Source organism: Balaenoptera borealis, assembly GCF_965194805.1.
Source record: "Balaenoptera borealis genome assembly, chromosome: 1".
Classification (NCBI taxonomy): Eukaryota; Metazoa; Chordata; class Mammalia; order Artiodactyla; family Balaenopteridae; genus Balaenoptera; species Balaenoptera borealis.
This window is the reverse complement of record NC_138860.1, coordinates 91,057,855-91,085,353: the sequence shown is the minus strand read 5'-3', so window position 1 is coordinate 91,085,353 and position 27,499 is coordinate 91,057,855. Positions and strand designations below refer to the sequence as shown.

At 38.2% G+C, this 27,499-nt stretch overlaps 1 protein-coding gene across 4 annotated transcripts in view; it reads left to right on the top strand.

Moving 5' to 3' along the window:
- Nucleotides 1–633: 633 nt before the first annotated feature.
- The window catches only part of MAN1A2 (mannosidase alpha class 1A member 2), a 172,907-nt gene continuing 146,041 nt past the window's right edge, over nt 634–27,499 (top strand). For all 4 annotated transcript variants that reach the window (XM_082369254.1, XM_082369255.1, XM_082369253.1 and 1 more), the window contains exon 1: nt 634–1,710. In XM_082369254.1, the coding sequence (XP_082225380.1) occupies nt 1,409–1,710 (302 nt within the window). In that variant the 5' untranslated portion in view covers nt 634–1,408. The remainder of the gene's footprint in view (nt 1,711–27,499) is intronic.

Sequence of the window (27,499 nt, the reverse complement as noted above, 5' to 3'; positions counted from 1 at the left end):
GGAGCGTGCGCGCGCACCTCACACTCCGCCGCCCGGGGACGCCCACTCGCGAGTCGGGGCCGGAGGCAGGCCCGAGCCATCTGCCCCACCCCCACACGCCGGCTCCCCTCAGGAGTGTGCCCAACGGGTGTCGGCAGTCGGCTGCTCCGCGCCCTTCCGGCCTAGGGAGCCACGGGACGAGGACCGGGCCGCAGCTCCGCACCGCGTGGACGCGCTGCCTCTCCCGCAGCCGCCGCCGCCACCACCAGAGCGAGCGGCTGCGAGCGACCGGAGGTTGCGCGGCGGAGGCCCCCCACGGCGGCCAGGGAGGAAGGAGACGCAGCTGACCTCTGCCCGCCCGAGGCGCGACTGCTCTCGCGAGCCCGGGGCCGCCGCCGCCCCCGGGCTGAGCGAGGAATGAGCAGGCGCCTGCCCCGGGTTCTCGGACAGGGGGGCCGCGGCTTTGCTTCTTCCCACGCCGCGGGGGCTCGGTCGCCGCGGCCGGGCGCGGCGAGGTCAGAGGCAGCCTCTCTCTGGGAGCCGACGCCGGGGTTAACTTAACCAGCCGCCGAGAGGAGGAGGAGGAGGAGGAGGAGGAGGAGCCGAGCGGGGGCGGCCGCCGCGCCTCCCCTCCCCCCGCACACGCCGGGGCTTCTCAGTGGCCGCCGAGGAGGAAGTTCCGCTCCCTGACAGACCCGAGCGGTAGCGACAGCGGCCGCGGCGGCCGCGGCTGGGAGGGCGCAGGTATTTTGGACGTGGATGCTCTTCGCGCCAACCGTCGAGGGAGCAGCGTCGGAGCTGTCGCCGGCCCCCGGAGCCCGGGGACAGCGTCGGGAGGCGCGGGCGTCCGAGCCCTCCTTCCTGCTTTTCGCCCAGCGCCGCTGCTTCGGCTTCCCGGCGAGGCGGGTGACCCTCCTCCCGGTTGACTGACTTCCGAGGAGCCCCTTGTTTTTCCACCGCTGAGGTTCAGAGATTCTGCAATCGAAGCATCGGAGGAGCGCAAGTGAACCTTCCACAACTCCTTGGATCACGTCAGGCTCCCTTTTGGGGCGGGAAACCACGTTGGAGCATCTCCCAGAGGTTCAGGAATGGAAGAACCCACCTTGCATCCTCTGTGCGGTGTTGCTTGTCTGATCTACCCTTAGGAATGAAGAGGAGACTTGTAATCACCCGGTGAGGTACTGAGAGCCAGATGGCAAAGAAAATATCACAGGATTTAAACTAGGGATCGCGTTTAGGGGCCACACTCGTTTCTGCATGTAATTGGATGAGCGTGAAAGAGGTGCCCTGTTGAAAGGCACAGCAGTCCTTTAAGAGGAGGAAAATTGAGTTTCCCCATTTTTGCCAGGATTCTGAAGACTGTTCAATGTATCGTACATTTGACGTAAGATGAGAACTTTATAAAATATTCTGCCCAAGAGCGTAAACGATGACTACCCCAGCGCTGCTACCCCTCTCTGGACGAAGGATACCACCTCTGAACCTGGGGCCGCCTTCCTTCCCGCATCACAGGGCTACCTTGAGACTTTCTGAGAAGTTTATCCTCCTCCTTATTCTAAGTGCCTTCATCACCCTGTGTTTTGGGGCATTCTTTTTCCTTCCAGACTCCTCAAAACACAAACGTTTTGATCTGGGTTTGGAAGATGTGTTAATTCCTCATGTAGATGCCGGCAAAGGGGCTAAAAACCCTGGAGTCTTCCTGATCCATGGACCAGATGAACATAGACACAGGTTTGTTTATTTCCGAAGTTCTGGTATTAACATTTGGCAGAGCAAGGTATGGTTTATTGCATCAAATCTGTCATTTTTTGGCAGTAAAATGTAACTTTCCCTGAGTCGTGAGAGTTGTACTTTTTCACAGCTAGTTAGATAGAATCATAAACTGGAAGGACACCTAGAGCCCCATCCAAAGTCCAGCGCCTTCTTTTTATGTAGGAGGAATGTTTGTGCTCAGGGGTGTTGTGTCTGATGTGAACAATTGGGGATGGAGGTATGAAGACTTAACCTGAAGAAATAGTGACATATGCTGCGCCTTCATTTATTAAGAATGTGTTGCATTCAATCATTGTGCCCCCCTGTGAAATAGATCCATGGAATCCTGACATCTCCTCTGGGTTCTCTCCCAAAGGGCTCTCATCTCTGGCCGGTAGTTAAAGCTCAGTAGTGAATCTTAGCTTTTTAGGAAGACAAACACAGGCACAATAGATGTGTTTTGGTGCTCTGTGTGGAATCAGTTAAGTTAAAGAGATCACTGAATCTTAAGTTACTCACTTTGTGACTCTTGTAGACAAGGTTTGGTTATGTTTTACAATTTAATTTTGCTCTTTTTTTTTTTTTCCTAAATGTGAAAGATGGAGTGTATCAAATAACTCTTAGAATTTGCTTGATTAAATGGTTCACATTCTTTAAAATCAGTAAATCCGAAGTGAGCTCTTGGGAGAATATGGGCAAATTAGGATAAAATGGGAGCTCTAGTTACACTCTCTTTAAATCATTTATGCAATTTGTATCAAAAGAATCTGGGAAAGTAGTTTGCTTTCTTCAAACCTACAATTTTTTTTTTTTTTTTTTTTACCTGCTAAACCTTTCCCCTTTTTTCTCTATGTCTTAAAATAATTTTTGAGTATGTAAAAAAATCATATGTTTTAGTTCTGTTCTCAACTGATGTTAGTTTTAACTTTTCATCATGCACGAGGTTTTTGAGAAAGCTTGTGTTCAAATGTTATCCTAAGTTAAATACTTTAGAAAAATGCACTGTTGTAATGAGAGCTGTTTTTTCCTTTTTCTCAATCTAGTTAATTTGTTCTTTGCTTGCTGTTTCTTTGACTTTGGGCTGAACCTTATGGAGTAATTACTTCTAAAATTGTTTAATATCATTCGTCTGTAACCAAATTAATTTGAAATTTTTGCCATCGTTTTCAACTTCTGTACTCTTTTCATTTGTTTCTTTTATTTTGCCCTTTGCTCTTGGTGACGTCAAGAAAAATCTGATATAATCTGTGAAATACGTTGCTGGAAAAGTTAACGCTGAAAGTACTGTTTTCCTTGAAAACCTTATTTCCCATGTTATTTATAATTATTTTTTAAGAAAAAGATGCTAAGACTGATTTCAGAGCTCTTTGAAGCCATGAATTAACTTTATTTAACTTTTATAAGTTGTTTGTCATATACGTAACAATTTACTTTATACTTTGTGTGGTCTAAAGGTTAAAAAATATGGCACTTTCTAGTTTAAAAACACTCACATAGAAAAATTCTTCGTTAAGTGGAATTTAAATTTCAAATTTGAATGAAAATACAGATATGTCCATTTTTTTCACATTTAAAAAGATCTGCTTAAATCTCTTAAAACAAGAATTCTAAAATTTATATAGCCCTTGAATACATATGCTTCTGTTTTGCTGTACAAGACTGTTGGATACTGTTAGATCCCTGAGTTTGGAGTGAGAGATTGGTTATTGAGTTCTCTTAATAAGGGATGGTGAGTGAGCCAAATTCTGGGTTTTGGGTAGTAAGAGTCTGGATAACAAGTGGTACATGTGAGAACTTATTCAAATCTGTTTGGTTCCTGAGTTTTGGAAGGCAAGAATTCAAATAGAGTTCAGGTATTGAGGGATCCCTGTATTAACTTTGTGTATATTTTACGTGGTTATGTCAGTTTATTTTTTTTTAACATCTTCATTGGAGTATAATTGTTTTACAATGGTGTGTTAGTTTCTGCTGTATAACAAAGTGAATCAGCTATACATATAAATAGAACCCCATATCTCCTCCCTCTTGCATCTCCCTCCCTCCCTGCCTGCCTATCCCACCCCTCTAGGTGGACACGAAGCACCAAGCTGATCTCCCTGTGCTATGCAGCTGCTTCCCACTAGCTATCTATTTTACATTTGGAAGTGTATATATGTCCATGCCACTCTCTCACTTCATCCCAGCTTACCCTTCCCCCTCCCGTGTCCTCTAGTCCATTCTCTTATGTCTGTGTCTTTATTCCTGTCCTGCCCCTAGGTTCTTCAGAACCTTTTTTTTTTTTTTTTTAGATGCCATATATATGTGTTAGCATACAGTATTTGTTTTTCTCTTTCTGACTCACTTCACTCTGTATGACAGTCTCTAGGTCCATCCATCTCACTACAGATAACTCAGCTTTGTTTCTTTTTATGGCTGAGTAATATCGATGGACACTTAGGTTGCTTCCATGTCCTGCTATTGTAAATAGAGCTGCAGTGAACACTGTGGTACGTGACTCTTTTTGAATTATGGTTTTCTCAGGGTATATGCCCAGTAGTGGGATTGCTGGGTCGTATGGTAGTTCTATTTTTAGTTTTTTAAGGAACCTCCATACTGTTTTCCATAGTGGCTATATCAATTTGCATTCCCACCAACAGTGCAAGAGGGTTCCCTTTTCTCCACATCATCTCCAGCATTTACTGTTTGTAGATTTTATGATGATGGCCATTCTGACCAGTGTGAGGTGATAACCTTATTGTAGTTTTGATTTGCATTTCTCTAATGATTAGTGATGTTGAACATCCTTTCATGTGTTTGTTGGCAATCTGTATATCTTCTTTGGAGGAATGTCTCTTTAGGTCTTCTGCCCATTTTTGGATTGGCTTGTTTGTTTTTTTGATATTGAGCTGCATGAGCTGCTTGTGTATTTTGGAGATTAATCCTTTGTCAGTTGCTTCATTTGTGAATATTTTCTCCCATTCTGAGGGTTGTCTTTTCATCGTGTTTATGGTTTCCTTTGCTGTGCAAAAGCTTTGAAGTTTCATTAGGTCCCATTTGTTTATTTTTGTTTTTATTTCCGTTTCTCCAGGAGGTGGGTCAAAAAGGATCTTAATGTGATTTATGTCAGAGTGTTCCGCCTATGTTTTCCTCTAAGAGTTTTATAGTGTATGGGCTTACATTTAGGTCATTAATCCATTTTGAGTTTATTTTTATGTATGGTGGTCGGGAGTGTTCTAACTTCATTCTTTTACATGTAGCTGTCCAGTTTTCCCAGCACCACTTATTGAAGAAGCTGTCTTTTCTCCATTGTATATTCTTGCCTCGTTTATCAAAGATAAGGTGACCACAGGTGCATGGGTTTATCTCTGGGCCTTCTATCCTGTTCCATTGATCTATATTTCTGTTTTTGTGCCAGGACCATACTGTCTTGATTACTGTAGCTTTGTAGTACAGTTTGAAGTCGGGGAGCCTGATTCCACCAGCTCCGTTTTACTTTCTCAAGATTGCTTTGGTTATTCGGGGTCTTTTGTGTTTCCATACAAATTGTAAAATTTTTCGTTCTAGTTCTGTGAAAAATGCCATTGGTAGTTTGATAGGGATTGCATTGAATGTGTAGATTGCTTTGGGTAGTATAGTCATTTTCACAATGTTGATTCTTCTAATCTAATAACATGGTATATCTCTCTCTCTGTTTGTATCATCTTTAATTTCTTTCATCAGTGTCTTATAGTTTTCTGCCTACAGGTCTTTTGCCTCCTTAGGTAGGTTTATTCCTAGGTATTTTATTCTTTTTGTTGCAGTGGTAAATGGGAGTATTTCCTTAATTTCTCTTTCAGATTTTTCATCATTAGTGTATAGGAATGCAAGAGATTTCTGTGCATTAATTTTGTATCCTGCTACATTACCAGATTCATTGGTTAGCTCTAGTAGTTTTCTGGTAGCATCTTTAAGATTCTCTACATATGGTATCATGTCATTTGCAAACAGTGACAGTTTTACTTCTTCTTTTCCAATTTGGATTCCTTTTATATGTTTTTCTTCTCTGATTGCTGTGGCTAAAACTTCCAAGATTGTGTTGAATAATAGTGGTGAGCGTGGGCAGCCTTGTCTTGTTCCTGATCTTAGTGGAAATGGTTTCAGTTTTTCACCATTGAGAATGATGTTGGCTGTGGGTTTGTCATATATGGCTTTTATTATTGTTGAGGAAAGTTCCCTCTATGCCTACTTTCTGTAGGGTTTTTATCATAAATGGGTGTTGAATTTTGTCAGAAGCTTTTTCTGCGTTTATTGAGATGATCATATGGTTTTTCTCCTTCAGTTTGTTAATATGGTTTATTTATCACATTGATTGTTTTGTGTATATTGAAGAATCCTTGCATTCCTGGGATAAACCCCACTTGATCATGGTGTATGGTCCTTTTAATGTGCTGTTGTATTCTATTTGCTAGTATTTTGCTGAGGATTTTTGCATCTATGTTCATCAGTGATATTGGCCTGTAGTTTTTTCTTTTTTTGTGACATCTTAGTCTGATTTTGGTATCAGGGTGAGGGTGGCCTCGTAGAATGAGTTTGGGAGTGTTCCTCCCTCTGCTATATTTTGGAAGAGTTTGAGAAGGATGGGTGTTAGCTCTTCTCTAAATGTTTGATAGAGTTTGCCTGTGAATCCATCTGGTCCTGGGCTTTTGTTTGTTGGAAAATTTTTTTTTTCATGTCAAACAAGCTTTTATTTTCAATGTGAACAATACTGTCAAATTTATCTGTAAAGGTAAGAGTAAAGTCAGATGTCAGTTAACATCATTTTGGGATGTTGAACTTTGAAACAATTTGTGTTGTGGGCTAATGAAGACTAGAATATCCATGAAGAACAAATTTTTCTTTTCTTTTGATGTCCACTTCTTTTTATGCCTTCCAACTGTGTTCTCCAGAGCTGCCCTCTGCTGAGACCATATCCAGTTTGGATCCTTCTTCTGGTTTTTCATTTCCATCCTCTTTCTCTTCATCAGCATTTTCATAATGATATTCACTCTCTTCTTCAGTGTCAAATGATACGGACTTTGGCATCACAAGGTGGTGGGAAACATTTCTCGATTTAAAATCAGAAGCAGAATGTAGTTCTCTGCCCTCAGGAGGATCAATCAAAGAAGTCCAGAATGACGTCAGGAACGTCAGACGAGGAGAGGTTAGAAATCAAAGTGGAATTTCCAGCTGGGATTGGGGTCGTCGCCCTCCAAAGGCCGGGTCCTGATGAGCAGCAGGAGCACAGCGGCCTGCCACATGTCGGGATGCCATGGCTCCGACTGTCGGAGAACCCTGGAGACTGCTGCGGACCGGGAGGAAGAGAGACGGGGCGGGGGGGGCGCGGGATAACCAAGAGGAGCGGGGTGAGGAGTTCGTGCTTCTGCAAAGAGCCGCCTGTAAGGTGAGAACATCGAGGCCAAGGGGAGCGGGGAGGGTGGGGGTCGACCAGTGGCCGTGAGCCAGGGAGCAGCAAGAAGAGCAGCAGCCCAGAAGCTTCCTGTTGGAAGATTTTTAATCACAGTTTCAATTGCAGTGCTTGTGATTGGTCTGTTTATATTTTCTATTTCTTCCTGGTTCAGTCTCAGAAGGTTGTGCTTTTCTAAGAATTTGTCCATTTCTTCCAGGTTGTCCATTTTATTGGCATATAGTTGCTTGCAGTAATCTCTCATGATCCTGTGTATTTCTGAGGTGTCAGTTGTTACTTCTCCTTTTTCATTTCTAATTTTATCGATTTGAGTCTTCTTGATGATTCTGGCTAATGGTTTATCAAGTTTGTTTATCTTCTCAAAGAACCAGCTTTTAGTTTTATTGATCTTTGCTGTTATTGTCTTCATTTCTTTTTCATTTATTTCTGATCTGATCTTTATGATTTCTTTCCTTCTGCTAACTTTGAGTTTTTTTGTTTTTCTTTCTCTAATTGCTTTAGGTGTAAGGTTAGGTTATTTGAGGTGTTTCTTGTTTCTTGAGGTAGGATTGTATTGCTATAAACTTCCCTCTTAGAACTGCTTTTGCTTCATGCCATAGGTTTTGGATCATCGTGTTTTCATTGTCATTTGTTTCTAGGTATTTTTTGATTTTTTCTTAGATTTCTTTGGTGATCTCTTGGTTATTTAGTAGTGTATTGTTTAACCTCCCTGTGTTTGTATTTTTTACAGATTTTTTCTTGTAATTGATATCTAGTGTCATAGGACTGTGGTCAGAAAAGATACTTGATACAATTTCAATTTTCTTAAATTTACCAAGGCTTGATTTGTGACCCAAGGTATGATCTATCCTGGGGAATGTTCCATGAGCCCTGGAGAAGAAAGTGTATTCTGTTGTTTTTGGCTGGAATGTCCTATAAATATCAATTACTTCCATTTTGTTTAATGTATCATTTAAAGCTTGTGTTTCCTTATTTATTTTCATTTAGGATGATCTGCCCATTGGTGAAAGTGGGGTGTTAAAGTCCCCTACTATGATTGTGTTACTGTTGATTTCCCCTTTTATGGCTGTTAGCATTTGCCTTATGTATTGAGGTGCTCCTATGTTGCATGCATAAATATTTACAATTGTTATATCTTCTTCTTGGATTGATCCTTTGATCATTATGTAGTGTCGTTTTTTGTCTCTTGTAATTGTTTTTATTTTAAAGCCTATTTTGTCTGATATGAGAATTGCTACGCCAGCTTTCTTTTGATTTCCGTTTGCATGGAATATCTTTTTCCATCCCCTCACTTTCAGTCTGTATGTGTCCCTAGGTCTGAAGTGGGTCTCTTGTAGACAGCATATATATACGGGTCTTATTTTTGTATCCATTCAGCCAGTCTATGTATTTTGGTGGGAGCATTTAATCCATTTACATTTAAGGTAGTTATCGATATGTATGTTCCTATTACCATTTTCTTAATTGGTTTGGGTTTGTTATTGTTATCTTTTCCTCCTCTTGTGTTTCCTGCCTAGAGAAATTCCTTTAGCATTTGTTGTAAAGCTGGTTTGGTGGTGCTGAATTCTCTTAGTTTTTGCTTGTCTGTAAAGGTTTTAAGTTCTCCATCGAATCTGAATGAGATCCTTGCTGGGTAGAGTAATCTTGGTTGTAGGTTTTTCCCTTTCATCCCTTTAAATATGTCCTGCCACTCCCTTCTGGCTTGCAGAGTTTCTGCTGAAAGATCAGCTGTTAACCTTATGGGGATTCCCTTGTATGTTATTTGTTGCTTTTCCCTTGCTGCTTTTAATATTTTTTCTTTGAATTTAGTTTTTGATAGTTTGATTAATATGTGTCTTGGTGTGTTTCTCCTTGGATTTATCCTGTATGGGACTCTTTGCACTTCCTGGACTTGATTGACTATTTCCTTTCCCATTTTAGGGAAGTTTTCAACTATAATCTTTTCAAATATTTTCTCAGTTCTTTTCTTTTTCTGGGACCCTATAATTTGAATGTTGGTGCGTGTAATGTTGTCCCAGAGGTCTCTGAGACTGTCCTTCATTCTTTTCATTCTTTTTTCTTTATTCTGCTCTGCGGTAGTTATTTCTACTCTTTTATCTTCCAGATCACTTATCCTTTCTTCTGCCTCAGTTATTCTCGATTGATTTCTTCTAGAGAATTTTTAGTTTCATTTATTGTGTTGTTCATCATTGTTTGTTTGCTCTTTAGTTCTTCTAGGTCCTTGTTAAACGTTTCTTGTATTTTCTCCGTTCTATTTCCAAGATTTTGGATCATGTTTACTATCATTACTCTGAATTCTTTTTCAGGTAGACTGCGTATTTCTTCTTCATTTGTTTGGTCTGGTGGGTTTTTACCTTGCTCTTTTCATCCGCTGCATATTTCTGTGTCTTTTCATTTTGCTTAACTTACTGTGTTTGGGGTCTCCTTTTTGCAGGCAGCAGGTTCGTAGTTCCTGTTGTTTTTGCTGTCTGCCCCCAGTGGGTAAGGTTCGTTCAGTGGGTTGTGTAGGCTTCCTGGTGGAGGGGACTGGTGCCTGTGTTCTGGTGGATGAGGCTGGATCTTGTCTTTGTGGTGGGCAGGACCACATCCAGTGCTGTGTTTTCGGGTGTCTGTGAACTTATTACGATTTTAGGCAGCATCTATGCTAATGGGTGGGGTTGTGTTCCTGCCTTGCTAACTGTTTGGCATAGGGGGTCCAGCACGGTAGCTTGCTGGTCGTTGAGTAGACCTGGGTCAGCCAGAGGCTGGCGTGACGTTGCAACAGCCTGAGGCGTGCTGTGTGTTCTCCAGGGAAGTTGTCCCTGCATCACGGAACCCTGGCAGTGGTGGGCTGCACAGGCTCCCGGGAGGGGAGGTGGGGATAGTGACCTGTGCTTGCACACAGGCTTCTTGGTGGCTGCAGCAGCAGCGTTAGCATTTCATGCTTGTCTCTGGTGTCCGTGCTGATAGTTGTGGCTCACGCCTGTCTCTGGAGCTCATTTAGGCAGTGCTCTGAATCCCCTCTCCTCGCGCATCCCAAAACAATGGTCTCTTGCCTCTTAGGCAGGTCCAGACTTTTTCCCGGACTCTGTCCAGGCTAGCTGTGGTGCACTAGCCCCCTTCAGGCTGTGTTCATGCAGCCAACCCCAGTCCTCTCCCTGGGATCTGACCTCCGAATCATGAGCCTCAGCTCCCAGCCCCCACCCGTCCCGGCGGGTGAGCAGACAAGCCTCTCAGGTTGGTGAGTCCTGGTCTGCACCGATCCTCTGTGCGGGAATCTCTCCACTTTGCCCTCCGCACCCCTGTTGCTGCGCTCTGCTCCATGGCTCCGAAGCTTTCCCCCTGCCCACCTCCCGTCTTTGCTAGTGAGGGGGCTTCCTAGTTTGTTTGGAAACTTTTTCTCCTTCACAGCTGCCTCCCAGAGGTGCAGGTCCCTATTCTTTTGCCTCTGTTTTTTCTTTTTTCTTTTGTCCTACCCAGGTACGTGGGGAGTTTCTTGCCTTTTGGGAAGTCTGAGGTCTTCTGCCAGTGTTCAGTAGGTGTTCTATAGGAGTTGTTCCACATGTAGATGTATTTTTGATATATTTGTGGGGAGGAAGGTGATCTTCAAGTCTTACTTCTCAGCCGTCTTGAAGGTCCCCCCCTCAGTTTATTTTTATATTGATTGTCACCGTATCTGAAAACACAGTCTGTAGTTGTAAGAGTTCTTCTAATTTGATCAATGAAATACATTTAAAATTAGAGATCATTCCAATAATAAGACTACAATGTAAAATATAAAACATTAATATATAAACATTAACATATTTAAAAATAATTCGGAAAGATAGCATTTTAACAGATATAGTTGGTACTAAGATCATGCTTATTTTGTTTGTGGGTCAAAGAACCATCTTTCTTAATTTGGAAAATACAAAGTGATGATTTACCTTAATTTTATATGTGTGGAGAGGAGTGCAGGATAGAGGGATGAGGAACCTTACTTTAATGGAGAAGTAATGAAAAATAAATGATGGCCGTTATTTCCTACTCACAGTATTGAACAGATACTTGTTGAATTGTCTTTTCTTAATTAGTGTAGTTAGGTGCTTAAGCTCTGGAGTCAGACTGCGTGGATTTGTACCCTAGTTTGTCACTGATTAGATGTGTGATTTTGAGCAAATTTTTAAACTCTATGCGTAAGTTACTTTCTCTGGATGATAGTGGCATCACTTTACAGATTGTTATATTGAATGAGATAGTACACATGAAGTACTCAACATAGTTCTTAGCATTTAGTAAATGCTCAATAAATGCTAGTTATTATTATCATTGTAGTTTTAATTGAATATTTTAATTCTGAGTCTACTTACCTTAAAATATTGTACATGTTCCTGAAAAGTTGGGTAGAGATTAATTAATATTTTAAAAGTACACCAGACCCTTATTGTTTAAAGGAATATTTTATAACCAAACTATTCAGCAACAAATGTGTATTGCATGTCTGCTGTGTATCGGGCCCGACTTTTACGGAGCTTCCCATCTTGGGGGAGGGGTGGGAGGGGATGACAGGTATTAAATAAATTTATTTTTTAGGTGTGATGGCTGTTATGAAGGTGTACTCAGTGTTATCTGAGCATATAATGGTGTGTTTTAGCCTGTGGAGTGGGGGTCACGGGGACAGGCAGTGGGAGTAGGGAAGGCTTCTTGAGGAAACAACTGCTGAGAAGCTTACAAGTAGGAGATTGCTAGGTCAGGTAGAGTTGTGGGAAAAATAGTGGTCAAAGCAGAGGACACAACATATGTGAGAGCCCTAAGTAGTACTGTTGTTGAACCCAAGTTATGTGCCTGATGCTCAGTGAGGCCGAAGAAACCAAAACGTCAGAGTTTGGAGTGGAGAAAGGTTTATTGCAAGGGCCAAGCAAGGAGAATAGTGACTCATGCTCAAAAGACCCGAACACCCAAAAATTTTGGGGGAAGAGTTTTTATAGGCCAAATATCAGGGGAGAGCTGCAGGGTCTGTGACCTACTTCTGATTGGTTGGTGGTGAGGTAACAGGGTGGTATTCTAGGAATTTGAATCATCAGCCTTCTGGTTCCAACCAGTCGGAGATCCACATGCTTGTGCTCAGCCTGAAAATACCACCCTCCACCTGGATGGGGGCCCTAGTTCCTGTAGAAGAACTCAGAGATATGTATGAGATTGTTATGCACAGCCCTGAGGAAGAACCAGGCCCCTGCCCCATCACTGCACTATTGTTTCTTTCTGCTGTTCCCTCACTCCCCTAGTTAGTAACTGAATCTGCCCTGTGGAACTTAGGAAAGGTCTTGGAGGTGGAAAGCCTTTTTCCTACAAACAAGAAACCGGAAGCAGAAAGGGTTTTGTGCCCTGGAGGTCCCCATGGGGTCCTGCTCGGTTTCAGTATCATTGAGGATCTGAGAAATATTCAGATGCAGTATGGCTGGTGTAGAGATTACTGGTGTGCGGCCAGGTGAAGAGACTAGATGACAGGTCAGACTTGGCCTCCTTATTGTTTGGAAAGTTTGAATGAGTTGCCAGCATTGACGTATCAGGAAAATTTCACACAAAAGTCTGGATTTCCGGCTTCTCTTGAAAAATGAGAGGATATAACAACATCCAAGTCTGTATTTTCAGATGGCAACACTCAGCTGGATCCAGGCAGCTGCTACTCCCTCTAGTGGGGCATGGACTCTTCATTTTATGCCACTCAATTAAGTTGCCCGATAAGTAAATTTGATGAATCAATATTTCACCTGGTTGTTGTTGAGTTTGGAATCCCTAGGCAGGATCCCGGAGAGTTTTTAGTCAGGTATTTTGATCTTTATCTTAAGTACTATGGGAAGTCATTGAAGAGTTTTCATTAAAGCAAGGGAATGTCAATCATTTAATATTTTTAAAAAATTTAAATAATTACTTTGGTTGCAGTGTAAACAGTGGATTGGAGAGCAACAGGAGGAAATGTAGTGAAATCAGTTAGGAGAGCCTAGGTCACAGAGGATATTGGCTTAGACCACAGTGATGAAAGTGGAGAAGGAGAGAAATTAGTGGAGAAACGTAGTTGATTCAAGAGAGGTTAAACTGTTAAGTTTCACAGAAGTTGGTGGTTGATTGAATATGGGGGCTAAGGTAGGAGGAGGAGGTAGTCCAGGATAACTCCCAGTTTCTGGCTGACATGGTTATGGATTACTAAGAAATATACACTGTATTTTTTAAAAAAATATTTGTTTTATTTATTTATTTTCCTTATTTTTTTTTTTGGCTGTATTGGGTCTTAGTTGCGGCACACGGGATCTTTTTGTTGAGGCATGCGGGATCTTTTCGTTATGGCTCACGGTCTGCTCGGGTTTCTCTCTAGTTGTGGCACGTGGGTTTTCTCTCTCTAGTTGTGATGCGCAGGATCCAGAGCGTGGGCTCTGTAGTTTGGGGCACGTGGGCTTCTCACTGAGGCACGCGAACTCAACAGTTGTGGCACACGGGCTTAGTTGCCCCATGGCATGTGGGATCTTAGTTCCCCAACCAGGGCTCGAACCCATGTCCCCTGCATTGGCAGGCAGATTCTTTACCACTGGACCATCAGGAAAGTCCCAGAAATATCTGCCTATATTTAACTAATACTTTAATTTATGTAATTGTTACTACATAAATTTAAGATAAAGTATTTTCATGAGAAAACCTATATGTTCCCTTCTGTTAAGCGGTTCATAAATAATCCAGAGTTTTCAAACAATATATATCTTCCAGATGATGACATAAAATGTATAGTTTGATGTTCATGACAGTCAAGTTTAGCATCTGTGATTCTGAAGTAACCAAAACAGGTATTGGTTATAGTATACATGAATACTGTTATAAATATACAATGATGCACATAAAGTATCATGTTCATAATTTGTGTACATAATAGACTTATCTAATAAGAATTTTACTTCTTTTTTTTCCTGAAACAGGCCTGATAGTAACCCTTTATTCACAATAGTTTTATACATATGTATATAAAATACATACGTACAGTATATTGTCAGTGTGTTATTTACATTTTCCTATTTGTGTGCCTACATTTAGTTTTCATTTATTGCATTCATTTTATTGAAACCTTTCTAATTTGTAAAATGTAACTATTATACAAAAATATATAAAAGAATAATCCACACTATAATAGATAGTTTTTATATATAAATACTCATGCAACCACCTCCCAGATTGAGAAAACAAACATTGTCAGCACCCCAAAAGCCTCCAGATCATCACTTCCCAAACCAACCCTCCTCAGTATTTCCTGACCCCATTCGTGTGTTTGACTTTTATGGTAATTACAGCCGTGTGTTTCCCTACGGTTTTACCACTAGGTAAACATCACTAAACAATATAGTTAAGATTTTCCTGTTTTAACCTTTACATAAGTATATAAATAATGTATGTACTGTGTCTTGCCTTTTTTTGTGTGAAGGGGCTCAATGTTATCTTGCTAAGATTCCATCATGTTGAAGTATGTGGTGGTAGTTTATTTTCATCACTATGTAGCATTCTGTTATATGAAAATATTACAGTTTACTTAATTCAGTCTCTTATTAATGGCCATTTGTGTTATTTTAAGTTGAGGATAATATAAACAATGTTTCTTTTATAATAAGAATTTCATTAATTTTCACTTTTGAAATTGACATTTGTTTTATATATTGGCATTATATAAATGGGCTTTGTGGTTTTGTTTTGTTTTTAAAATATTTAGTTGAACTGCCAGTAAGTTTCATCCTCCAGTCAGGATTTTGCAAGTATGAATTGAATACTTGAGGGTCGGGTGTATGTTAACTTCTGATAGTTTCCTCAGACGTAAAGAGCGTAGGCTTTGGAGTTAGAAGGACTTAAAGTTGCATCTTCGTTCTACTAACTAGCTGTGTGACATTGTACTAGACATAATCACTCTAAACCTGTACTGGACATACGGTAGTCACTAATGTCATTGGCTTTTGAACTTGACACCAGATTGTAGCATGCTTTGGTGAGAGTTTCTCAAGTTTTTCATGTCATGATTTGTATTTTTTGCTTGATTCATTTTTGCTTTCTGTTGCAAGAGTAGAGATTTTATATCTCACTATTGTGATTTTAGCTTTCTTATCATCCTTCCTCATTTCATCTCTCTTTCATGCCTCCCCCACCCCCACCCCACCCTCATCCTGTTCTTTACTTAGGGCTTACTGCTCCTGTTTTAGGGAGGTCACAGATTTTATCCTCTAAGTCTGCTGGGCTTTCCTTTGTTATATATTTCCCCTAATTGGCTCGTGGTTATTTTTCCTACTTCCCTTTACTCAGATGTGAATAACGTAAGATCAGTTTATACTTGACATTAATCAGTAATCTGTGGTGTAGATGTCTTTGTTGCTTTTTTTTGGATCTACTTGCATATTGAGTGAATACCTTTTTCAACTCCATAGTTGGAGGGCAAATTGATTTGTATAGCTCTCAGTCTGTTCTCCTCTGTTCTAATATCTTTAGTCGTCTCAACTGTGGCGCTAGAGTAGATTTCACAATTCCGAGTACAATTGGCATCATGGACAACTACTGAGATTCTTCTTGTTCTGCCTCTTACCACCTAGAATACAGTTTTTCATTCTACTTCCCCCATCCTCCAAGAGTTGTTCTCTGACATAGCCTAGCTAGTTAAATAATAAGGAAAGAATTGGGAAGAGACTGTGGGGAAAGGAAAGTTGAACAGTGCTCTGACTACATAAAGGTTTCTGTCCCATTTTATCATTGGGTCTCTGAGATAAGTTACAATTGGGGTTGTGTGGTAGTTTGGATATTTTTTGTTTCATGAGTAAGATATGGTTATAAGTTACTGAAGAATTCTTCCAGATTCTGCCATGATGGCTCTTATTTCTTTGATAGTCTGAGTTTTTTTTTATTTTCTGCATCTTTCATAAGTATTAATAGTAATTTGGAAGAAGCTGTGTTTTGGGTCTGCTCACCAGATGACATTTTGTATACCCTTATTTAAAGTCTAATTTTGATCCTAAGGGAAGTGATAGTGACTTTGCTTTTATTAGTTCAGCATTATAAAATCACTGTTATAAAATCAGTATGTTTTTCATTCTTTTCAGAAATGAATAAAGTATTAGTATGGTATGGTTAAATTGCAGAATGCCAAGGTATGTCCTGATTTTCATGTTGGTCAGGAAGTGTTGGAAATTGCAGGAGATGACATACTGTTCAGTGCCCCAGAAGTTGAATGCTAATAGGTAAACATTATTTATTGGATGAAGTTAAATATTTTAAGGAAATAAAATTTGTTCAAACATATAGATACTTTATTTGCTTTAAAGCTATAATAGCCTTTCCAAAATTTCTCTTGGGTTTCATAACAAGTGTTTTAGGGCTATGAAATGTTTATTTTTATTTATTAATATTTGTTTTGATTTTTCTTCTTATTAAAGTATCAAACGTACAATCTCAGACTATTCCTTCTATATTATTAACATAGACTTATGTAGATTATGTAGCCTCTATAATATGTAGTCTAAGATTAGGTTTTATTTTTTATCATCATTTAGTATTATAAATCTGTGCTTGAATTACCTTGATTTGCTTTTAATCTTATTTCATAATAGTGTTCTTTGATCTACAGCAGTCTTGTTAATATTAATTTACCCATTAACAGCTGAGATTGCCCATATCCACAGATAGATTTATTCCCTTACTTTCCCTGCCTTTAATCTTTTTCCCATGTACTTTTATCTTTCTCATGTATTGTCTGTGACTGCATATTTATGATTATCTGCTTACTTATCTATTGTTCCCAGTAGAACATGGGCTCCTTGAGGACAAATGACTGTTCTTTAATTATTTTTGTATTTCCAATGCTTGAGGTACATTTGACCCTTAATGAAAGTATATATCTTTTTATTTTAAATTGAAGTATAGTTGATTTATAGTGTTGTGTTAGTTTCTGGTATACAGCAAAGTGATTCAGTTATATATACATATGTTCATCTTCTTTTTTGTTGTGGTTTATTACAGGATATTGAATATAGGTCCCTGTGTTATACAGTAGGACTGTGTTGCTTATCTATTTTACATATAGTAGTTTGTATCTGCTAATCCCAAACTCCTTATTTATCCCTCCCTCACCCCCTTTCCACTTTGGTAACCATGTTTATTTTCTATGTCTGTGAGTCTGTTTCTGTTTTGTAAATAAGTTGATTTGTGTTGTATTTTAGATTCCACATATAAGTGGTATCATATGATATTTCTCTTTCTGACTTTACTTAGTATGATAATCTCTAGGTCCATCCATGTTGCTGCAAATGGCATTATTTCACTATTTTTATGGTTGAGTAATACTCCATTGTGTAAATATACCACACCTTCTTTATCCATTCATTTTGTTTGTTTATTTATTTTATTTTTGGCTGTGTTGGGTCTTCGTTTCTGTGTGAAGGCTTTCTTTAGTTGTGGCAAGCGGGGGCCACTCTTCATCACGGTGTGTGGGCCTCTCACTATCGCGGCCTCTCTTGTTGCGGAGCACAGGCTCCAGACGCGCAGGCTCAGTAGTTGTGGCTCATGGGCCTAGTTGCTCCGCGGCATGTGGGATCTTCCCAGACCAGGGGTCGAACCCGTGTCCCCTGCACTGGCAGGCAGATTCTCAACCACTGCACCACCAGGGAAGCCCCATTCATTTTTTGATGGACATTTAGGTTGTTTCCATGTCTTGGCTATTGTAAATAGTGCTGCCATGAGCATGGGGGTGCATGTATCTTTTCAAATTAGAGTTTTGTCTGGTTCTATTGCCAGGAGTGGGATTGCTGAATCACATGGCAGCTCTGTTTTTAAGCTCTATTTTTTAAGGTACTTCCATACTGTTTTTCATAGTGGCTGCACCAATTTATATTCCCACCAGCAGGGTAGGAGGGTTCCCTTTTCTCCACACCCTCTCCAGCCTTTGTTATTTGTAGACCTTTTAATGATGGCCATTCTGACCAGTATGAGGTGGCACCTCATTGTAGTTTTGATTTACATTTCTCTAATAATTAGTGATATTGAGCATTTTTTCATACGCCTGTTGGCCATTTGTATGTCTTCTTTGGAGAAATGTCTATTTAGGTAATCTACCCATGTTTTGATTGGGTTCTTTGTTTTTTTGTTACTGAGTTGTATGAGCTGTTTGTATATTTTGGAAATTAAGCCCTTGACAGTCACATCATATGCAAATATTTTCTCCTAGTCTGTAGGTTGTCTTTTGTTTTGTTGAAGGTTTCCTTAGCTGTGCAAAAGCTTATAAGTTTGATTGGGTCCCATTTGTTTATTTTTGCTTTTATTTCTGTTCCTTGGGAGACTGCCTTAAGAAAACATTGGTACGATTTATGTCAGAGAACGTTTTGCCTGTGTCTTCTTGTAGGAGTTTTATGGAGTCATGTTTTATATTTGTCTTTAAGCCATTTTGAGTTTATTTTTGTGTATCGTGTGAGGGTGTGTTCTAACATGGATTTGCATGCGGCTTTCCAGTTTTCCCAACACCACTTGCTGAAGAGACTGTCTTCTCCATTGTATATTCTTGCCTCCTTTGTTGCAAATTAATTGACCGTAGGTGTGTGGGTTTATTTCTGGGCTTTCTATTCTGTACCATTGATCCATATGTCTGTTTTTGTGCCAATACCATGTTGTTTTGTTTTGTTTTTACTTTTTGGGCATGCCGCATGGCTTGTGTAGTTCCCCGACCAGGGATTGAACCTGGGCCCTGGCAGTGAAAGCACCAAGTCCTAACCACTGGACCGCCAGGGAATTCCCAATACCATGCTGTTTTGATTGCTGTAGCTTCGTAGTTTTGTCTGAAGTTTGGGAGGGTTATGCCTCCAGCTTTGTTTTTTTTCTGCAGGATTGCTTTGGCAATTCTGGGTCTTTTATTGTTCCATATAGATTTTAGAATTATTTGTTCTAGTTCTGGGGAAAATGTCATGGGTAATTTGACAGGGATCATATTAAGTCTATAGATTGCTTTGGGTAGTATGACCATTTTAACAATATTAATTCTTCCAATCCAAAAGCATAGGATATTTTTCCATTTCTTTGAATCATCTTCAGTTTCCTTTATCAATGTTTTATAGTTCTCAGCATATAAGTCTTTCATCTCCTTGGTCAGGTTTATTCCTAAGTATGTTTTTTTTTTTTGATGCGATTTTAAAAGGGATTGGATTTTTAACTTTCCCTTTATGATATTTCATTGTGAGCATAAATGCAACTGATTTCTGTATATTAATCTTGTATCCTGCTCCCTTGCTGAATTTGTTTATCAGTTCTAGTAGATTTTTGTAGAGTCTTTAGGATTTTCTATATATAGTAGCATGTCATCTGCATATAATGACAATTTTACCTCTTCTCTTCCAATTTGGATACCCTTTATTTCTTTTTACTGTCTGATTGCTGTGGCTAGGACTTCTAATACTATGTTGAATAGAAGTGGTGGACATGGGCATTCTTGTCTTATTCTGGATTTTAGCAGGAAGACTTTCAGCTTTTCACCATTGAGTATTATGTTAACTGTAGGTTTGTCATAAATAGCTTTTATTATGTTGAGATATGTTCCCTCTCTACTCACTTTTGGTAAGAGCTTTTATCATGATTGGATGTTGAATTTTATTAAATGCTTTTTCTGTGTGTATTGAGATGATCATGTGATTTTTGTCTTTTTTTTTGTTGATGTGGTGTATCACATTGATTGATTTGCATATGTTGAACTGTTCGTGTGAGCCTGGGATGAATCCAACTTGATTGTGGTGTATGATCTTTTTTATGTCTTGTTGGATTTGGTTTGCTAATATTTTGTGGAGAATTTTTGCATCTATATTCATCAGAGATATTGCCCTTTAGTTTTCTTTTTTGGTATTGTCTTTGTCTGGTTTTGGTATCAGGGTGATGGTGGCTTCATAGAATGACTTTGGGAGTGTTCCCTCCTCTTCAGTCTTTTGAAGAGTTTAAGAGGGATCGGTATAAGTTCTACTTTGTATGTTTGGTAGAATTCCCCATTGAAGCCATCTGGAAAAGTATATATCTTGAATAAACGATGTCCATGGCAAGGTGACAAATTCCACAAGAGAAAATATAAACAAAATGCTAGGAAGTATTGAGAGATAAGATGCAAAAGTAGGACAAATGATGTCTTAAAGTGAGAAGGATACAGTCTTTAATAAAGGCTCTTTATTAAAAATAACTTTAAAAACTCAGGAATTATTCATATTTGCCCTTTCCAGAAAAAACATTTTCATACACATGTATCTAAGGTATTTTGCATGTCCTCACTTTGAATTTTTCCTTCTTTAGGAAAAAAAATAACAGTAGAGAGTATGTGATGAGTGTTTTCACATGTTTAACCTTTAGTCTTTACATCAGACCTGTAAGTTAGGTATTACTAATCTTATTTTTACAAATATGAACACTTTAAAATTTAGATCGTGCCATAGTTGGAAAGTTGGCACCACAGAAGCTAAGCATCTACTTAAAATCTGTAGTACATGGTAAACATTAATTTAATTGATTAACTGGGCAAATGTTATGTTTACTATTGTTTGAAGGTTATAAAAATATTTAACTTATGGTTTAGGCTGACTACATATTCTTGGCTAGGAAAATCATTTTGCTACTTTCTTTTTCCATAATTGTGCAAATTCTGTCAGAAAACTTTGTTTTGATTGTCATTAAATTTTTGCTGGATTTTTTTCCCTTTTAGAACATGGTTGTAATGAAGCATGAATGGAGATTTATTTACAGATTGGCTTTTAGGATTTATTATAAAGCAAAATCCGCTTTAAAAGGCATTGATTCCAATGATTTATCTTGGAATTTTATGTAGTCCAGAAGGAAGGTATCATTGTATATTGAAAAGGGCATTGGGCTCAGTGTTAAGAGATAGGGGCTCTAGTTTCAGTGTTGTCCTTACTTGCTGGATGCATTTCATCAAGCTATTTAACTTCTTTGTGCCTTATTTATGAAGTGAAGGAATTGAATGAACCTTTAAAGATTCCTTCCAGCTTATGCATATGAAATACCAGTAATTTTATGAAGTGGGGACTGAAGAATGTGTAGTAATTTAGTTCAAGGCATTACAGATACTTTGAAAATAAAGTACATACTAAAAAGGAATTAGTGTCATTTCTATATATAAAAATTAAGATTAAAAAAATCATTTTATAAATGACTAATTCATTTATATCGTATTATGATTATTTATATAATGAAATGTGTACCAATTTAAAGAGTGTAAATGACTGAAATGCTCTTTTTATACATTCTTATTTCTCATAAGTTTAAAAGTATAACTTACTGGACATTTTTTATACCAGCCTGAAAGTAATAGGTATATTTACAAAAGTAATTCCAGGTGTCATTTTTGAGCTCAGTTAACAATTACATCTCTCATATAAAACTTTAGGATAGATTCTATGGAAAACAAGAGTGCTTGAGTAATTCAGGTCTCAGACCCTGTGAAGGCTCTTATTACCCCAATGCCAAATTTTCTTTAAGATTATAACTTCCTAACCTCAGTATTGAAAGATGCCATTGAAAGTGTCTGTTCTTTTGTTCTCCATATCTTAATAAGAGCTTTAGAGATAAGTTATATAAATAGTTAAAAAAAAAGGATGTGAAGTAATCTGGAGACTACAAAGAACAATGTGTGTATTGTTTTTCCTTTTACATTTTTGACATTTACATATTTACAATATCAATCTCTGTTACTTGTGTAGATCTCTTGGTCTCTCCTTAGTGATATCACATTCACTTATTAAGCAAGTGTTTTTGCGTATGATGTACCAAGCATTATACTAAGTATTGGGGTTATTGGAGAATATTACAGAGGATTAATTTTCAGTTGGACACTACTGAGAAAGTTAAACCTTAGATTCAAATCTTAACATTGTCTTAAAGCATATATTATTATCTTTGGAGTCTGATTCTAGGGGTCTTAGAGATGTCTTTTCACCTAGGTGAGGCTCAAGTATATGCATTTATTAGGTCTGGTATTTTTTGAGAGTCCAGATAAGTTGTTGCCTTACCTTTCTTCCTTTCTTTTTTTCCTAATATGCATTTATGTCATTAATTTATGCATTTCTGACATATGGACACGGTTATCAGGAAGTGAGATGCAATGTTCTGAAGCTTTCTTTAATAAGGAACCAGACCCTGGCATCTAAAAGATGATGCCAATCATTGTGCTAAATTGAGATTTGCTACAATTATATGTATTCGTGTATCTAAAACTGTTTATGTTTAGCTCTATAGGGTTATATTGTAAGTTTATTTATAAAGTTACATGTGTGTACATGACTTCTTTAATTACTTTGCAGTAAGGTGGCATCTGATATAAAGTTTATATCTTTTTGGTGTGTATAATAAATGTGAATTATTTTTTCTGTTAATTTGTGACGCCATTAATAAACATTTACCTTTTCATGACCTAGATTTTTTTCCTCCACTTAAAAAGATTGGTTACATCTAGGGTGCAATGAACATTGAGCAGCTGGCTCCTCTTGTACTCCTACTGTTGGTGTAAATGTAAATTAATAGAATTTTTCTGATGAACAATTTAGTAATCAACTATTTTAGTATATATCAACTACTTTAAAGTACATATTCTTTAATTTAGAAATTCTTCTAAGAACTTATTCTTGGAAAATCTTTACATCAGTGCACAAAGAAATGTTTAAGAATGTCCCCTGAAGCTATAACATGATATATTGTGAATGATCCAAATGTCTGTTATCAGAGAATTGGTTAAATAAAAGATAATATATACCAGAATATAGAGTTCTTTTTTTCTTTAAACCCCCATGGATCTTTCCAATTACTCCCTAAAGACACATTATTTTAATAGTTTTATAATAATATACCATAGTATATTTTGATAGCTGGTATAAGTCCTCTTTATCATTGTTTTTTTTAAAAGTTATAAGCATACATAAAAGTCTTAAACAGCTAATATTGTCACTGTATCCAGTATTTTAAATCTTAACTTTTTTCTATTTTAGCTGAAGATTACCCTTCTTGAGGTAAACCTCTAGCCTGAGTTTGACATTGTCTTTCTCAGTACATGGTTTTGTACTTCTACTACATATATATCGATATAAATTATATATACCAATAAATATAAAAATATATAATTACAATATATTGTTCTGCACGTTCTTAAACATTGTATATCTCATTCAGCAAGTTTTTTTTTAATTCAACATTTTAAAAATGATTTATGTATATTAACACATATCAGGCTCTGGCTTAGTTATTTTTATTCACTTACATATTCTATTGTGTGATTAAACTTCAAATTATATATGCCCCTGTCGATAGATTTTTTTTAGGTTAATTCCTTATTTTTTTACTGCAAAAACATTTTTGTACATGTGTTCTTGGGCACATGTGTTTTTTCTCCAAGGTAAAAGCTTAGCAATAAAATTATTGAGTTGTAAAGTATATGCATCATTGTCTCCATAGTTTGTTGCTAAGTTAGTCTCTAAAGGGGTACCAGTTTACACTCCCATTTGCATCTTTGCAAACCATGGCATTGTTAAATTTTAAACATCTTTTAGCAGTCTGATGCCAATTTTAATTTTTAGTTCTCTACTAGTGAGGTGGAATATTTTTTATTTATTGGTTGTTTGGGTTTCCTCATCTTTGAGTTGCTTGTTCATTTTTTTGACCATTTTTTTGAGATTGTTTTTCTTATTCATTTGTAGGAATTATCTATACATTCTAGATGAATTCTTCATTAGTTATATGCATTACACATACCTTTTTGCAATGGATGTCTGATTTTTTATTTTGTTTATGGTCTCTTTAGTTTTATAGCGGTTTTAGTGTGATTGAAATTCATTATATTTTCCTTTATGGTATTTTGCTTTTTGGATTTTTACATAGGGAATGCTTTTATACCCTGAAGTTACAGTCTTCTATATGTTCAATTTTGGTGGTTTTTAAAGTTTTGTTTTTCACATTAGGGATTTAATCTACTTGGTTTTGATTTTTGTGTATGATGAGGTAGGGACTGAATTTATATTTATCCATATGGGTGTCCACTTTGTCCCTGTGCTACTTATTGAAGAGTCTTTCCTTTCCTATGGGTGTGTAATGCCATTTCTGCCATATAACAATTTTTCATATTTCCATAGGTTTGTTTCTGGATTCTCTACGTTCTTTTGTATATTTGTTGAACTAGCATAACATACTGTTTTAATAATAGTAAGTGTAGGGGCTTCCCTGGTGGCGCAGTGGTTAAGAATCCGCCTGCCAGTGCAGGGGACATGGGTTTGAGCCCTGGTCCAGGAAGATCCCACATGCTGTGGAGCAACTAAGCCCGTGTGCCACAACTACTGAGCCTGTGCTCTAGAGCCCACAAGGCACAACTACTGAAGCCCACATGCCAAAACTACTGAAGCCTGTGCGCCTAGGGCCCGTGCTCCACAACAAGAGAAGCCATCGCAATGAGGAGCCCGCGCACTGCAGGAAAGAGTAGCCCCCGCTTGCCGCAACTAGAGAAAGCCCGCGCACAGCAACGAAGACCCAACACAGCCAATAAATACATAAATAAATAAGTAAAATAAATCTATAAAAAAAAATAAATGTAGTTTTAGAAAGTCTTGATATTAGGAACTGCTTTGGACTGAATGTCTGTGTCCTCCCCAAATTCTTATGTTGAAATCTTGGTCTCCAATATGATGGTATTAGGAGATGGGGCCTTTGGGAAGTAATTAGGTCATGAGGATTAAACCCTCATGAATGGGATTAGTGCCCTTATAAAAAGACACGAGAGAGCTTGCTTTCTCTCTCTCTGCTCTTACTACCATTTGAGAAGTTGGCAGTCTGCAGCCTGGAAGAGGATTCTCACCAGAACCTGACCATATTGACACACTGATCTTGGACTTCCAGCCTTCAAGAACTGTGAGAAATAAATTTTTGTGGTTTATAAGCCACTCAGTCTATAGCACTTTGTTATAGCAGCACAAACTGACTTAAGACAGGTAGGGTGGGTTCTATCTACATCATTCTTTAAAATTGTGTTTGCCTTCTTGATTCTAAGCTGTTCCACAAGTATTTATTTTTTTAATTGAGGTAAATTTTGCAAAACATAAAATTAACCATTTTAAAGTGAACAATTTAGTGGCATTTAATACACTCACAGTGTTGTGCAACCACCACCTCTGTCTAGTTCCAGAACATTTGCATATCCCAAAAGTTTACTCTAAACCCATTGAGGAGTTACTCCCCATTACTTCCTCTCCACCATTCCCTGGCAAGCCACCAATCTGCTTTCTGTTTCTAAGGATTTACTTATTCTGGTAAGTATTATTACCTATGTGGTAAGTATTTCACATAAATGGAATCATGCTATGTAAGACTTTTTTATCTGGCTTTTGCTTTTTTCACTTGGCATGATGTTTTTGAGACTCAGCCACACTGTAGCATGTATCAGTTCTTCATTTCTTATCTGTTATAGGTCTATGCAGATATTCTGTTTCTTCTTGAGTCAGTTTTGGTAATTTGTGCCATTCTAGGATTGTATCTGGTTTATCCAGGTTATCTAATTTGTTGGTGTACAGTTGTTAATAGTACTCTCTTTTATTTATTTATTTTTATTTTTTTAAAGATTTAAGTTTTTAAAATTTATTTTTGGCTGCATTGGGTCTTCGTTGCTGCGCGCAGGCTTTCTCTAGTTGTGGCAAGTGGGGGCTACTCTTAGTTGCAGTGTACGGGCTTCTCCTTGCGGTGGCTTCTCTTGTTGCGGAGCAAGGGCTCTAGGCACGCGGGCTTCAGTAGTTGTGGTGCACGGGCTCTAGAGCACAAGTTCAGTAGTTGTGGTGCATGGGCTTAGTTGCTCTGCGGCATGTGGGATCCTCCCAGACCAGGGATCGAACCTGTGTCCCCTGCACTGGCAGGCACACTCCTAATCACTGCGCCACTAGGGAAGTCCCTATAGTACTCTGTTTTAATCTTATTTATTTTCGTAAAGTTGGTAGCGAGATCCCCATTTTTATTTCTGATTTTATTTATTTGCTTCCCTTTTTTTGCTTTGTCATTTAGCTAAAGGTTTGTCAAATTTGTTGATCTTTTCAAAGACCCATCATCTGTCTTTTTTTATTGTTCTCTATTTTGTTTATCTCTATTCTGATCTTTATTGTTTTTTCCTTTTGCTAGCTTTGGGTTTAGTTTGCTCTTGTTTTTTTAGCTACTTAGGTGTAAAGTTACATTATTAATTTGATACCTTCTTTTTAAATGTAGGTATTTACTGCTATGAATTTCCCTCTGAGCACTGCTTTTGTTGCATTCCATAATTCTTGGTATGTTGTGATTTTGTTTTCATTCTTCTTGTATTTCCTAATCTGCCATGTGATTTCTTTTTTGACCCATTGTTTGTTTAAGAGTGTGTTGTTTAATTTCTACATATTTTGAATTTTTATTTTTTTGTGCTATTGATTTCTAATTTCATTTCATTGTAATCAGTGATACTTTGTGTGATTTAATCTCATTACATTTATTGATAATTAATTTGTGCCCTAATATATGGTCTATCTTAGAGAACGTTCCATGTGCATTTGAGAAGAATGTGGTTTCTACGGTTGTTGGGTAGAGTGTTCTATATATGCTTTTTAGGTCTAGTGGGTTTTTATGTTGTTCAGGTCTTCTCTTTCCATGTTACTCTTCTGTCTAGATGTTCTAGCTTTTATTGAAAGTGGGGTATTGAAATCTCCAACTATTATTGTGGAATTGTCTATTTTATTCCTACATTTCTATCAGCGCTTGCTTCATATATTTTGGAGTTCTGTTGTTTAGTGTATTTTTTTTTTTTTTAGTTTTTTTTTTTATTGGGGTATAGTTGCTTTACAATATTGTGTTAATTTCTGCTGTACAGCAAAGTGAATCAGCCATCCATATACATATATCCCCTCCTTTTTGGATTTCCTTCCCATTTAGGTCACCACAGAGCATTAAGTAGAGTTCCCTGTGCTATACAGCAGGTTCTCAGTTATATATTTTATACATAGTAGTGTATATATGTCAATCCCAATCTCCCAGTTCACCCCCCCTTGATGTCCATACATTTGTTCTCTACGTCTGTGTCTTTATTTCTGCTTTGCAAATAGGTTCATCTGTGCCATTTTTCTAGATTCCACATATATGCATTAATATGTGATATTTGTTTTTCTCTTTCTGACTTCACTTTGTATGACAGTCTCTAGGTCTATCCACGTCTCTGCAGATGGCACAATTTCGTTCCTTCTTATGGCTGAGTAATATTCTATTGTATATATGTACCACATCTTCTTTATCCATTCCTTTGTTAGTGGACGTTTAGGTTGCTTCCAGGTCCTGGCTATTGTAAATAGTGCT